General features: G+C 48.9%; 1 protein-coding gene across 4 annotated transcripts in view; it reads right to left on the bottom strand.

The window, feature by feature from the left end:
* Positions 1-15207, bottom strand: part of mcc (MCC regulator of WNT signaling pathway) — a 322837-nt gene that overhangs the window by 220312 nt on the left and 87318 nt on the right. Inside the window, exon 1 of one of the 4 annotated variants that reach the window (XM_072516458.1) lies at positions 7652-8020. The exons of the other annotated variants lie outside the window; for them this stretch is intronic. Within the exon in view, the coding sequence (XP_072372559.1) occupies positions 7652-7705 (54 nt within the window). The 5' untranslated portion in view covers positions 7706-8020. Of the gene's footprint in view, positions 1-7651; positions 8021-15207 lie in introns of those variants that run through there. 4 annotated transcript variants of the gene reach the window in all.

Genomic DNA, 15207 nt, shown 5'->3' with positions numbered 1-15207 from the left:
TACCCCTAGCAGCCTCCGTATATTTGTATTTAGCTGTCTCCCCTTCACAAACCCAGTTTGGTCCTCATGGACCACCCCCGGGGCACAATCCTCTATCCTCATTGCCATTACCTTGGCCAGGATCTTAGCATCCACATTCAGCAGGGAAATGGACCTGTATGACCCGCATTGCAGCGGGTCTTTTTCCTTCTTTAGGCGGAGCGATATCGTTGCCTCTGACATAGTCGGGGGCAGCTGCCCCCTTTCCCTCGCCTCATTAAAGGTTCTCATCAGTAGCAGGGCCAGCAAGTCCAAATATTTCTTATAGAATTCAACTGGGAATCCGTCTGGTCCCGGGGCCTTCCCCGCCTGCATGCTTCCAATCCCTTTCACTACTTCCTCCGTCTCGATCTGTGCTCCCAGCCTCACTCTCTCCTGTTCCTCCACCTTAAGAAATTCCAGCTGATCCAGAAAGCACATCATTCTCTCCTTCCCGTCCGGGGGCTGCGCTTCATATAATCTTTCATAAAATGTCTTGAACACTCCATTCACTCTCTCCGCTCCATCTCCCCCTCCTCATCTCTCACCCCCCCTATCTCCCTCGCTGCTCCCTTTTCCTCAGTTGGTGGGCCAACAACCTACTCGCCTTCTCCCCATATTCGTACTGTACACCCTGTGCCTTCCTCCATTGTTCCTCTGCCTTACCCGTAGTCAACAAGTCAAACTCTATATGTAGCCTTTGCCTTTCCCTGTATAGTCCCTCCTCCGGTGCCTCCGCGTATTGTCTGTCCACCCTCAGCAGTTCTTTCAACAACCGCTCCCTTTCCCTACCCTCCTGCTTTCCTTTATGTGCCCTAATAGATATCAGCTCCCCTCTAACCACTGCCTTCAGTGCCTCCCAGACCACTCTCACCTGTACCTCCCCATTATCATTAATTTCCAAGTACCTTTCAATACACCCCCTCACCCTTAAACACACCCCCTCATCTGCCAATAATCCCATGTCCATTCTCCAGGGTGGAAGCTGTTGTTTTTCTTCCCCTATCTCCAGGTCCACCCAGTGTAGAGCATGATCCGAGATAGCTATAGCCGTGTACTCCGTCCCCGTCACCTTTGGGATCAGTGCCCTTCCCAAAACAAAAAAATCTATTCGTGAAAATACTTTATGTACATAGGAGAAAAACGAAAACTCCTTACTCCTAGGTCTACTAAATCTCCAGGGATCTACTCCTCCCATCTGCACCATAAAATCCTTAAGCACCCTAGCTGCAGCCGGCCTCCTTCCGGTCCTGGAACTCGATCTGTCCAGCCCTGGGTCCAGCACCGTATTAAAGTCTCCACCCATTACCAACTTTCCCGCCTCTAGGTCCGGGATGCGTCCTAACATACGCCTCATAAAATTGGCATCATCCCAGTTCGGGGCATACACGTTCACCAATACCACCGCCTCACCTTGCAGTTTGCCACTCACCATCATGTATCTGCCCCCACTATCTGCTACTGTAGTCTTTGCCTCAAACATTACCCGCTTCCCCACTAGTATGGCCACCCCCCTGTTTTTTGCATCTAGCCCCGAATGAAACACCTGCCCCACCCATCCTTTGCGAAGTCTAACCTGGTCTGTCAGCTTCAGATGCGTCTCCTGAAGCATAACCACATCTGCCTTAAGTTTCTTTAGGTGTGCGAGTACCCGTGCCCTCTTAATCGGCCCGTTCAGCCCTCTCACATTCCACGTGATCAACCGGGTTGGGGGGCTCTTTACCCCCCCCCTTGACGATTAGCCATTTCCTTTTTCAATCCAGCTCCTCACCCGGTTCCCACGTAGCTGTATCCCCCCCAGGCGGCGCCCCCCCGCCCCGACCCCCCCCCCCCTTCCCCGACCCCCCCCCCCCCCCTCCCATACCAACTCCCCCTTCTCCCCAGCAGCAGCAACCCAGTTAACCCCCCCTCCCCCGCTAGATCCCAAGCTAGCGTAATAGCACCCCCCATGTTACTCCCAGAAGTCAGCAAAGTCTGGCCGACCTCAGCTTCCCCCCGTGACCTCGGCTCACACTGTGCGAGGCCCCCTCCTTCCTGCTTCCCTGTCCCCGCCATGATTACCATAGCGCGGGAACAAAGCCCGCGCTTCCCCTTTTGGCCCCGCCCCCAATGCCCGGCGCCCACAGCTCCTCATCCTCCCTCAACCCCTCCCCCACGACATGGGGAAGAGAGAGAAGTTACAGGGTCGCAGGTTTAACAATCTGGGAAGTCTTCTCTTCCCCCTTTTCCCCCCTTCATCCCACAAATTCACCCCCCCACTTTTGTCCCAAACGTTCTTTTTCTTCTGGCCCGCTCACTCCAGCTTCTCCTCGACAATAAATGTCCACGCTTCGTCTGCCGTTTCGAAATAGTGGTGTTTCCCTAGATGTGTGACCCACAGTCTCGCCGGCTGCAACATTCCGAATTTGACCTTCCTTTTATGCAACACCGCCTTGGCCCGATTAAAGCTTGCCCTCCTTCTCGCCACCTCCGCACTCTAATCTTGATACACGCGGATCACCGCATTCTCCCACCTACTGTTCCGAGTTTTCTTGGCCCATCTAAGGACCATCTCTCTGTCCTTGTATCGGAGAAATCTCACAACTATTGCTCGAGGAATTTCTCCAGCCCTCGGTCTTCGCGCCATAACTCGATAGGCTCCCTCCACCTCCAGCGGACCCGTCGGGGCCTCCGATCCCATTAACGAATGCAGCATCGTGCTCACATATGCCCCAACGTCCGCCCCCTCTGCACCTTCGGAAAGACCAAGAATCCTTAAGTTCTTCCTCCTCGCATTATTCTCCAGCACCTCCAGCCTTTCCACACATCTTTTGTGTTGTGCCTCGTGGATCTCCATTTTCACCACCAGGCCCTGTATGTCGTCCTCATTCTCAGCAGCCTTTGCCTTCACGACCCGAAGCTCCTGTTCCTGGGTCTTTTGCTCCTCCTTTAGCCCCTCAATCGCTTGTAATATCGGGGCCAACAGCTCCTTCTTCATCTCCTTTTTGAGTTCATCTACGCAATGCCGCAGGAACTCTTGTTGGTCATGGCCCCATATTAAACTGCCTCCTTCCGGCGCCATCTTGCTTTGTGCCTGCCTTCCTGGCCGCTGCTCTTGAGGATCCACGGCAATCCGGCTACTTTCCTCTCTTTTTTCCATCCGTGTCCAGGGGAGATTCCCTTCTGGATTACCGCACAGTGTTATTTGCCGTTAAAATTGCCGATGGGGCTCCTATTAAGAGCCCAAAAGTCCGTTCCACCGGGAGCTGCCGAAACGTGCGACTTAGCTGGTCATCGCCGCACCCGGACGTCGCAGGTCACATAATTGAGGACCATGTTGGATATGTCCTGGTTGATTCCAGGCCAATAGACAGCCTGCCGGGCCCTGCACCTACACTTTGACACCGAGGTGTCCCTCGTGGATTTGTTTGATCACTAAGCTCTGCAGGCTGCAAGGAATAACGATACGATCTAGCTTGAGGAGGATCCCCTCGACGACTGTCAGGTCGACCTTGACATGAAAGAACGGAGGGCATTGTCCTTTTTGCCAACCATTTGCGAGGTAGTGCATTACACGCTGCAGAAGAGAGTCCTTAGCAGTCTCTTCGAATGTTGATCACCCTTTCATGAGGCTGGGTGGTTGCTGGCACACAGTTGCACCTGCGCCTCAATTTGGCGGATGAAGTCAACCTGTTCACAGGGCAAGGTGATGGAGCGTGACAGGGCATCCGCAATTATTAGCTCCTTGCCTGGTGTGTATACTAACTCAAAATCATATCTGCGGAGTCGAAGGAGAATGCGCTGAAGCCTGGGAGTCATGTCATTCAAATCCTTATGAATGATATGGACCAAGGGTCGGTGGTCAGTCTCCACTGTGAAGGTTGGTAGACCGTAGACGTAGTCATGGAACTTCATAATGCCGGTTAGGAGGCAAAGGCACTCTTTTTCTAACTGGGCATACCTCTGTTCAGTAGGAGTCATGGCCCTTGACGCATAAGCCACTGGAGCCCAGGACGAGGTCTCATCCTTCTGGAGGAGCACCGTACCAATGCCGTCCTGGCTTGCGTCCGTGGAGATTTTTGTCTTCCTGTCCGGGTCAAAAAACGCAAGTACCAGAGCAGTGGTGAGCTTTGCCTTTAGCTCGAGCCACTCTGCTTGATGTGTGGGTAGCCACTGGAATGCAGTGGACTTCTTCACCAGATGCCTGAGAGCCGTGGTGTGTGATGCCAGGTTGGGAATTAACTTTCCCCAAGAAGTTTACCATACCGAGGAAGCATAGTACCGCCTTTTTGTCTTCCGGGGTCTTCATGGCGTAAATGGCCTCGACTTTGTCCGAATCTGGTTGCACACCCTGCTGGGATATCTGGTCGCCCACCCTGCTGGGATATCTGGTCGCCCAAGAACTTGATGGATGACATGCCAAAGGAGCACTTGACCTTGTTCAACTTGAGGCCGTTTGCATGGTCACGTCGAAAGACTTGTTTGAGACAAGATGTGTGTTCCTCCGGGGTCGTGGACCATATGATTACATCATCTACGTAGACACGCACACCCTCAATGCCCCCCATCATCCTGTGGAAGATTTCAGAGGCTGAAACAATGCCGAACGGCATCTGGTTATAACAGTATCTTCCGAAAGGTGTATTGAACGTGCAGAGCTTCCTGCTGGACTCGTCCAGTTGTATCTGTCAGAAACCACGCGATGCATCTAGCTTCGTGAAGAATTTGGCATGTGCCATCTCACTGGTCAGTTCCTCCTGCTTCGGAATCGGGTAGTGTTCCCGCACTATGTTCCGGTTAAGATCTTTTGGATCTATACATATCTGCAACTCTCCTGAGGGCTTCTTCACACAGACCATCGAGCTGACCCAGTCAGTCGGTGCCGTCACTTTAGAGATTATGCCCTGGTCTTGGAGCTCCTGCAGCTGTGCGTTTAAATGTTCCTTTAGTGGAGCCGGCACCCGGCGTGGTGCATGGATTACAGGCGTGGCATCAGACCTGAGTAAGATCCTGTAGCAGCCTGGCAGCATCCCCATTCCACTAAACACATCCGGATATTGCGCCAGGATGTCATCAATGTCAGCCTGAAGATCCACATTGGAAGAGGACATGGCATGGACTCGCTGTACGAGGTTGAGTAGCTTGCATGCATGGGCACCAAGCAGGGATGCCTTGTCAGGCTTGATGATTTTGAATGACAGTGTGGCATTGATGGTCTTGTTGGGGACAAACAGATGACAAGATCCTAATGCAGTTATGGCATTGCCATTATAATCAAGGAGCTGGCAGGCTGGTGCAAGAATTTTGGGTTGCTTTTTAATGCGGTCAAAATCAGCTTGAGAGATGAGATTGGCTGAAGCACCAGTGTCCAGCTTGAACTGGATGCTGCATTGGTTAACGTGGATGACAGCACGCCATTCGACCACAGAATCCACATTAAGGATAGATAGGCACCTTGCTGAATTTGAGAAGGCATATTCACATGTAGTGATGATGCCCACACGATATGGGGGCTCCAGGCAGTCGTCCTCTGGATCAGTAGGGCTACCAGGATCAGAATCCAGTAGACGTTGCTGTATACATCAAACGAGTTTACGTTGGAAATGGGATCGCTGGCCCTTGACCGGTGGTGCAGACCTGCACAAGGCTGCATAATGTCTAGGCTTCCCACAATTTAAACATCGCCTGCCTTTTGCCGCTTTAAGTGGGCGGTGCCGCAGTTCGGGCATGTCATGACGTTGACGTCGTTACGCTCCGTGCGTCGTCGCACATGCGCAGTGCGGTCAGCCGACGTTCGCACTTGCGCAGTTTGATCTTCGGATGCTTCGTTCTCCCGTTCGTGGTGCGCATGCGTGGGACCCCGGGAAAAGCGCGTGAAATGGCCGCCTTCGTCGATATTGAGGCGCCGCATCCGGGTGATGACCTGTACACTCTCTGCCTCGTGGGAGGCAAGTTGTTCCTGTTCTGCCGATTTGAAACAGGAGTACCGATTTCTCGCCTGTTCATGCACTTTACACGTCTCGATTGCGACTGGCAGGGTCATGTTTTTACTTTTGAGGAGCTGCTCCCGGAAAGAGTCGGAGTGGACCCCAAACACGATCTGATCCCTGATGATGGAATCAGCGATGTCACCATAGTTGCAGGACTGTGCTAATATACGGGGATGAGGATTGGAAAGGTTCATCCTTACCCTGAAGGCGTTGCTGGAAGACATAGTGCTCAAAGCTCTTGTTCGTTTTGACTTCACAGTGACTGTCGAATTTAGCTAAAACGGTCTTGAATTTGGTCTTGCCCTCGCCGTCGGCAAAAGTGAGCGAGTTGAAAATTTGGATGGCTTGGTCCCCCCACAGCTGATAGGAGCAGCACGATTTTTCTGGCATCGGACGCAGCCTCGAGGCCTGAGGCCTCAATGTAGAGAAGGAACCTCTGCTTGAAGACCTGCCAGTTGGCGCCGAGATTGCCGGAGATCCGTAGCTGTGGAGGGGCCTGGATCTTCTCCATGCCGTTGGAAGGCACTCGTTGGTTCATCACTGAATCACTCGAGGTAAACCACATAGATAGACTACTGGTACCATGTCGTGTTATTCACCCTGGGGTAACACGGACTGCAACTGGATGCAGTTGTACTGTAAAGTAGACACCAAACTTAGACGTTAGTTCAATATGTTTTATTGAACTTCTGGAGCAGTGCATACAGCTTGCTGTGGGTTGACACTCTACTGATCTAAGTGTGCTAACTATAACTAACTAGCTCTGAGCCATGTGTCGAAGGTGCTAACTGATATATACACCCCGACTGTTACTACAGTTGTCACCAGTGGAAAGAGGCAGAGTGCTGATGCCTCGTGTGTTTTATAGTGGGAAACCCTCTTCTAGTGTTCTGCCTGGTGATTGGTTGTGTTCTGTCCTGTGTGTTGATTGGCTGTACTGGGTGTCTGTCACCACCTGTCTGTATCTCATTATGTGTATGAGTGCATATCATGACAGATTCCACAGTTAAAAAGTGAAAGAAAGGCAGAAAATGTATAATGATTGATCAGACATTAAATTCATAGAACAAAATCAAACTAGGTTTTCAAGACAAAGTCTTTACTTCAGCAAAACTGAAATATTTCTGAAGGGGGGGGGGGGGGGTGATAGAGAGGAGCAAGTGTTTATTCAAGAGACCAAATAAGGAAAATGAGTTCTATCGGGTCTTTGCTCGGAACATTAAACTCTCCTAAAGCATCAACTTCCTGACCCTTCCCCCAGTTAAGAAAACAATCAACTCCATCCTGGCATCTGGAATATCACTGTCTGTTCAAAGCAAAGAGGAGGAAGACTTTAGCTGCTGCCGATATTTGTAATTTATTGCCAAATTTAACTGGAAATTTTGTAATTTGAATATTGAACTAAATGAATTTCTTCGACGAGCATAAAAATTAAAATTTTCTCTACTCAAAATTTCTCCTGCAAAACACACTTAATAATGTTCCCTTAACCGCTTTTCCTGACCAACTGACATTCCTGACAAATCTGAACTGATGCTGTGCCAATGCAAAAGCATGCAGATCATTTCCTGACGAATGCTTTAAGCTTCAAAAGTCCAAAGATGCACAAAGTCCATTAAAGTTTCATCTTCCCCACAGCCCACTTTCAGTTAACCAGCACTCACCTCATTTTTCTCTGTAGTTGAATCTGTTCCACATTTAATAACTCCAGAGCTCATAGTGCTAGCTCTTACTGTGCAGAATCGAAATGTCCCAGAATTTAAGCATATATACAGTGCCAACTGCTTCCAGCTTCTTCTGTCTGCTACTTTCCAGTAAAGCCAGCCATTTTCAACCAAAAACGGACTCACAGCCTGAATTAATGATGCAAGCCTGCTGACATCCTCTACAAGCCGAACAGCCTCCACTTCAAAAATAATTAAACGTAGAGTAACACATTATGTCAAAGTGTGATAACATGGGTTGAACAATTAATCATCAGTTGGTTAAAAAATTGCCCAGAAGTTGTCCAGTCCCTGCTGTTATGCTCTCTTAGAAGTCAGTCCCACAGTACCTCCCCCAGTTTGTGCGCTGTTCAGCTGCTAGATTGAAGGCACCTCCCAGAGGAACTGAAAGTACAGCCTATTTAGTGAGCTTGTTGTAAATGTAGCAGCTCTAGTGGCAAACCATCCATCTCCTTCAGCGAAAGAATTGTTTGTTTGCAGAAATTAGATTTCTGTTGTGTTTAATCCCAGATTTGTAGCTTTTAAGCATTGTAAATGTATGTGATTTATATATTAAGCTGAGCTTTCTCTTGCTATGTAGGAGGGACTTTGTGGCAGAATCCTTTTCAGCAATGGATTCTGCTTTCTTTCAAAATTTACCAGAAACTGCAGATATAAAAGGAGTATATACATGATAAATCCATATGAGCTATCACTTTTTAAAAAATAATTTCTACATCTTTCATGAGGACTCATTTTGTTTCCCTCAGCAGCCCCTTTCACAATACGCTCTTTACTTTAAAAGCAACATTTATTCTGGTATCAGCAAATGATCAGCAACACAACACAGCATAAATGAAGGAAGGGGTCATCAACAGTGTTATCAAGTGGCACTTGCTTAGCAATAGCCTGTTTACTTGTGCTCAGTTTGGGTTCTGCCAGACATCACCACCCTCTGAGTGAAGATGTTTTTCCCTCACATTCTAATCCTTCTACCAATCTCCTTTATTTACCATCTAGAAGCATAAGGGCAGTAAATGCATGGGAACACCACCACCTAGAAGTTTCCCTCCAAGCCACACACCATCCTGACTTGGAAATATCCTGCTGTGCCATCACTCTCACCAGGTCAAAATGCCGGAACTCCCGCCCTAACAGCACTGTGGGTGTACCTACAACACATGGATTGCAGCAATTCAATAAGGCAGCTCACTACCATCGTCCCAAGAGCAATTAGGAATGGGCAATTGAAATGCCGGATGAGCCAGTGATGCCCACATGCCACGAATGAATAACATTTAAAAAATCTGACTCAGCCCAATCTCTTTTTTTTTCTTCTTTTTTATAAATTTAGTGTACCAATTCATTTTTTCCAATTCAGGGGCAATTTAGCTTGGCCAATCCACCTAACCTGCACGTCTAAGTTGTGGGGGCGAAATCCATGCAAACACGGGGAGAATGTACAAACTCCACATTGACAGTGACCCAGAGCCGGGATCGAACCTGGGATCTCGACGCCATGAGGCAGCAATGCTAACCACCGCGCCACCGTGCTGCCCCTTGGCCCAATCTCTGATACACAGCTAAACACAAACTATAAAGACAGACATTTTGAAGTTCTGTATTAGATTTTTCCAACCATAGTACACAAGCTTCCAGAAGCAAGTTACCTTTAATGGTAGAGCATTAAGCTATTTTACTGCTCCAAAATTCAGATGCGATGCCCCAAATATTCACATTAATGACAGTCCAAGCAAAATTAGGCTCTCTTTCATCTAAGGCAACATTTATTTCTAATAGTTAAAAGCTAGGAAGGCATGGAAAACATTTGAGTTACTTCACCACCGCATCGTTAAAAATCTTCTTTAAACATAACAGCTAACTTCAGCAATTCTTCACATTAAATACAATAAATAGTACACGGTTATTTTTTTAAAGCATGTGCAGTAATCACAGAACCAAGCAATTGCTTCCGCAGTGGCTAAATGGAGCTCTCTGAGCCTTCTGCTGAATTGTCAGGGGGCAGTCTTCAAGGATGTGAGTTACTGATTGGGGTGCACTACAGCTGCAGTCCAGGTCCCCTGCAAGACCCTAGTTGTGCCAACTTGCTGCACAAAGGCCTTGGCCAGTACAAGGTAATTGGCTTTCTCTCTGAAATCACTGACGATCTCTTCATTCACACACACAGCTGACAAGTTGTAAAAATAGGCAGACACCTGAATTTCTCTGCAGCAATGTATCATGTAATGCATTTTGGTAGAAGAAACATGGGGAGACAATATAGGCTCAATGGCACAACTTTGAGGGGAGTACAGGAATAGAAGGACCTTGGGGTTCAAGTGCCTAATTCGCTGAAGGTGGCGAGGCAAGTTGAAACAGTTATCAAGAAGGCTTATAGGATCCTTGGGTTTATAAATAGAGGCATAGAGTATAAAAGCAAGGATGTGATGCTATACCTCTGCAAATCATTGCTCAGACCACATTTGGAACAATGTGTTCAGTGCTGGGCACCTTATTTAAGGAAGGATGTTAAAGCCCTTGAGAGAATGCAGAGGAGATTTACGAGAATGATACCAGGAATGGGGAATTTTAGATACAATAATTATCTAATAATAATAATAATCTTTATTATTGTCACAAGTAGGCTTACATTAACACTGCAATGAAGTTACTGTGAAGATCACCTAGTCGCCACACTCCGGCGCCTGTTCAGGTACACGGAGATAGAATTCAGAACGTCCAATTCACCTAATAGCACGTCTTTCGGGACTTGTGGGAGGAAACCAAAGCACCCGGAGGAAACCCACGCAGACACGGGGAGGATGCGCAGACTCCGCACAGACAGTGACCCTGGCCGGGAATCGAACCTGGGACCCTGGTGCTGTGAAGCAACAGTGCTAACCACTGTGATACCTACAAGAAAGATTGGAGAAATTGGGCTTGTTCCCCATACAGCAGTGAAGATTAAGACCATAAGACATAGGAGCAGAATTAGGCCACTCGGCCCATCGAGTCTGCTCCACCATTCAATCATGGCTGATATTTTCTCATCCCCATTCTCCTGCCTTCTCCCCATAACCCCTGATCCCCTTATTAATCAAGAACCTGTCTATTTCTGTCTTGAAGACACTCAGTGATTTGGCCTCTACAGCCTTCTGCGGCAAAGAGTTCCACAGATTCACCACCCTCTGGCTGAAGAAATTCCTCCTCATCTCTGTTTAAAGGATCGTCACTTCAGTCTGAGATGGTGTCCTCTGCTTCTAGTCTTTCATAAAAGTAGAAACATCCTCCCCATGTCCACTCTATCCAGGCCTTGCAGTATCCTGTAAGTTTCAATAAGATCCCCCTCATCCTTCTGAACTCCAACGAGTACAGACCCAGAGTCCTCAACCGTAAGAGGTGACCTTATTGAGGTGTTCAAAATTATGAACAATTTTGACAGGGTAGAAGGATATTGTTTCCACGAGATGGTACATCAGTGGCTAGGGGGTCACAATTTCAAGATGGTCAGCAAGAAAGCTAGGAGTGAGATGAGGAAAAACCTCTTTACTCAGAGTTGTTGGGATTGGGAATACGCTGCCTGGGAGAGTGGTAGAGGTGGATTCCATAGGAGGTTTAAAAGACAATTGGATATATATTTAAGTGGGCTGTGGAGATAGGGCTGCTGAGTCACCTGATTGATCTGGGACCAGTGCTCTAGCTGAAAGGATAAATAGGTGGTCACAAGGACTTTAAACTAGCAAGTGTGTGTGTGTGTGTGTGTGTGTGTGTGTGTGGGGGGGGGGGGGGGGGGGGGGGGTAAAACTACAGGAAGTATAATGGCTAATGGGAAGCAAAGCGGCAGGTTAGCACATGGGGAGGTGGGTACTATATGGAAAATTATGAAAGAAGTTAAAGGAAAGAACTCAGGAGATGTTATTAATGGAGGTGTTGGGATTCAAAACGAAGGTATAAAAACTAGCATACGGGCACTTTACCTGAATACTCTCAGCATTTCAAACAAGGTAAATGAGTTGACGCACAAATCGTTGCGAATGAGTACGATTTAGTGGCCATTACAGAGCCATGGTTGCAGGGTGGTCACGACTGAGAGTTAAATATCCACGGGTATCAGACTATTCGGAAGGGCAGACAGGAAGGTAAGGGAGATGGTGTAGCTCTGTTATTTAATGATGTCATCAGGGTGGTAGCGAGAGATAATTTTGGTTCTATGAAGAAAAAGGTTGAATCCATTTGGGTGGAAATTAGAAATAGTAAGGAGAAAGGAGATAGGCGTAGTATTATTTGGTAATAGGTCACCAAATAATAACATCACAGTGGGGCGTGCAATAAACAAAGAAAAACTGATGCATGCAAAAATGGTATGGCAATTACCATGGGATATTTAAAAAAAAAAAAAAAAATTTAGAGTACCCAATTCATTTTTCCAATTAAGGGGCAATTTAGAGTGGGCAATCCACCGACCCTGCACATCTTTGGGTTGTGGGGGTGAAACCCACGCAACACGGGAAGAATGTGTAAACTCCACACGGACAGTGACCCAGAGCCGGGATCGAACCTGGGATCTCGGCACCGTGAGGCAGCAATGCTAACCACTACGCCACCATGCTGCCCTATGGGATATTTTAATCTACATGTAAATTGGTCAAACTAGGTCGGTCAAGGCAGTCTTGAGTAGGAGTTCATAGACTGCATCCACAATAGTTTTCTTGAACAGGTGTAATGGAACCTATGAGGGAGCAAGCTATCCTAGATCAGGTCCTGTGTAATGAGATAGGAATAATTAATGATCTCATAGTTAGGGATCCTCTCGGAAGGAGTGATCACAGTATGGTTAAAATTAAAGTACAGTGACTTGTGCTTAAACAAAGGAGACTACAATGGGATGAGGGAGGAGTTGGCTAAAGTAGACTGGAAGCAAAGACTTTATGGTGGGACAATTGAGGAACAGTGGAGGACTTTCAAAGCAATTTTTCACAGTGCTCAGCAAAGTATATACCAATGAAAAGGAAGGACTGTAGAAAAAAGGATAATCAGCCAACAGGGAAGGAAAGTTTGGGGAACCTGGCCCGGGCGGTGGACTCGATCACGGCGGTGGTTGACCACTTGGAGACGAGACTGGCAGCCCAGGGACAGGCGATCCAGAGGTTGAAGGAGCTGGCGGGGGAGCATGAGAAACAGTCCACCTCGTTGGCAGCTGAGATGGGATTGATGAGAGACCAGCAGAAGCGACTGCTGGAGAAAGTGGAGGACCTGGAGAACCGTTCTCTTAGGCTGAACATCCGGAGTGTGGGCTTGCCGGAGGGAGTGAAAGGAACGGATGCAGGCACGTATGTTGGGAATATGCTGGAGAAGCTGCTTGGGGAAAGTGCGTTTGACCGGACGTTGGAGGTGGATCAGGCCCACAGGGCACTGATGCACAAGCCCCAGGGGAGCGAGCCGCCGAGGGCGATGGTGTTACGATTGCATCGGTTCCTGGATAAGGAACATATCATGAGGTGGGCCAGGCAGACGAGGTGATGCACCTGGGAAAGTGCTGAGATTCGGGTGTACCAGGACCTGGGGGCAAAGCTCGCGAAGAGGAGGGGGAACTATTGTACTGTGAAAAACTTTGGGTTTTTGCTGTTTGGGTTTCTTTCGTTTTTCGGTTGTTTGGGGTTAGGCTGGTTTACAGTTCTTTGTTAAGAGATGAGGGGTGGGTCTCGGAGTTCGGACCTTGGGAGGGATTGTTTGTTTGTTTCTACTTCTTGCCTGTGTTTTGATTGTTTTGACTGTTTGCACTAAAAGTGGGGGGAGGGGAATCAGTGTGGGGTAGATGCTAGGCGCCATGGGCGGGGACTGCCAGGCTAGCTGGGCGGGCTAGTTCACGGAAGTAATGTGGGGGGGTGAGCTGAAGATCGAGTGGGTGAGTTGGGGGGGGGGATTAAACTGCTGACGGGGAGGGGACTTTCAAAGTGGTGGAAGAGGAGGGTTGATGATGGTGGTTGCCTGAGGGCGGGCCAGGGGAGGTGCGGGGCATCGACCCAAGACTGGCCTAGGTAAGGTTATTTGATTGGCAAGGGAGGGGGACGGGGTGCCCCCCCGACCAGGCTGGTCACGTGGAACATTCAGGGACTGAATGGGCCAGCAAAAGGGCCTGTGTGTTCGCGGGAAGAACTAAAGGGCCGCACACAGCTCCCATACATGGGTCGTACCTCTTCCGCTTGGACGGCGTGAGCCAGTTGCACCATATTTCGTAGTTGAACCCGATACCCGATTCCTTGTCGGGAGGGAAGCCGCGTACCCCCCGTCGGACACACGCAGCACCGACCGGCAACTCCGAGCCAGTGAGTCCCAAGGGTCTTGGCAGCTTGACCACCACGATCGTGTTACTTGAGGCATCTGAAGGCGGACGTGGTCATGTTGCAGGAGACACATTTGAAGGTGGGGGATCAGATTGGACAGGGATGGGTTGGACAGGTGTCCATTCGGGGCTCGACCTTAAAACGAGGGGGGTGGTGATCCTGGTTAATAAGCGGGTGGAATTCGAGATGGGGAATACAGGAGCGGACCGGGGGGGGGGGGGGGGGGTTTAGATATGTTATGGTTAGTGGGAAGTTGGAGGGAATGGGCCTGGTATTGGTAAATATATATGTCTGTTAAGACGGGTACTGGGGAAGATCCCGGACCTAGATTCACATCGACTGATTATGGGGGAAGAGTTCAATACGGTCCTGGATCAAAGGTTGGACCGGTCGAGTTCTAAGTCTGGGAAGGTATCAGCCATGGCGAAGTAGCTCCAGGGATTCATGGAGCACATGGCGTGGGTCGATACGTGGAGATTTGGGAGGCCGAGGAGTAAAGAGTTTTTATTCTACTCCCATGTGCATAAGGTGTATTCCCAGATAGACGTTTTTGTTATGGACAAGACGCTGCTGGCTGAGGTGGTAGATACTGAATATTCAGCATTAGTGGTGTCAGACCACGCCCCGCACTGGGTGGACTTGCAAATCAGCAAAGAAAAGGCCCAACACCCACAATGGAGGTTGGATGTGGGGCTGTTAGCAGAGGACGAGACATGTGAGTAGGTGTGGGAGACCATTCGGGGATATATAAGGATCAATGACATGGGTGAGGTTTCGGCGGAGGTGGTTTGGGAGACGCTGAAGGTGATCATTAGGGGGGGATTCATCTCAATTCGGGTCCATAAGGAGAAGGCTGAGCGGGCGGAGTTGGACAGATTCGTAGATGAAATTTTACAGGTGGACAGGAGGTATGTGGAGTCTCCGGATGAAGGGCTTTTGAAGGAGCGTCAGAGACTGCAGCTAGAATTTGGGCTCCTGTCCACAGGTAAAGCGGAGCGACAGCTGAGGAGGATGAAGGGGACGGTGTATGAATATATGGAAAAGGCCAGCAGGATGCTGGCGCACAAGTTGAGGAAACAGGAGGCGGTGAGAGAGATTGGGAAAATGAAAGATACAGGGAGTAAGGTGGTTCTGGATCCGGAGAGGGTGAATGATGTGTTTTGGGAGTTTTAT

This window comes from Scyliorhinus torazame, chromosome 9 (genome assembly GCF_047496885.1).
Source record: "Scyliorhinus torazame isolate Kashiwa2021f chromosome 9, sScyTor2.1, whole genome shotgun sequence".
In the NCBI taxonomy this organism is placed as follows: domain Eukaryota; kingdom Metazoa; phylum Chordata; class Chondrichthyes; order Carcharhiniformes; family Scyliorhinidae; genus Scyliorhinus; species Scyliorhinus torazame.
The sequence above is the reverse complement of the archived record's forward strand: the minus strand, read 5'-3'. Positions and strand labels throughout refer to the sequence as shown.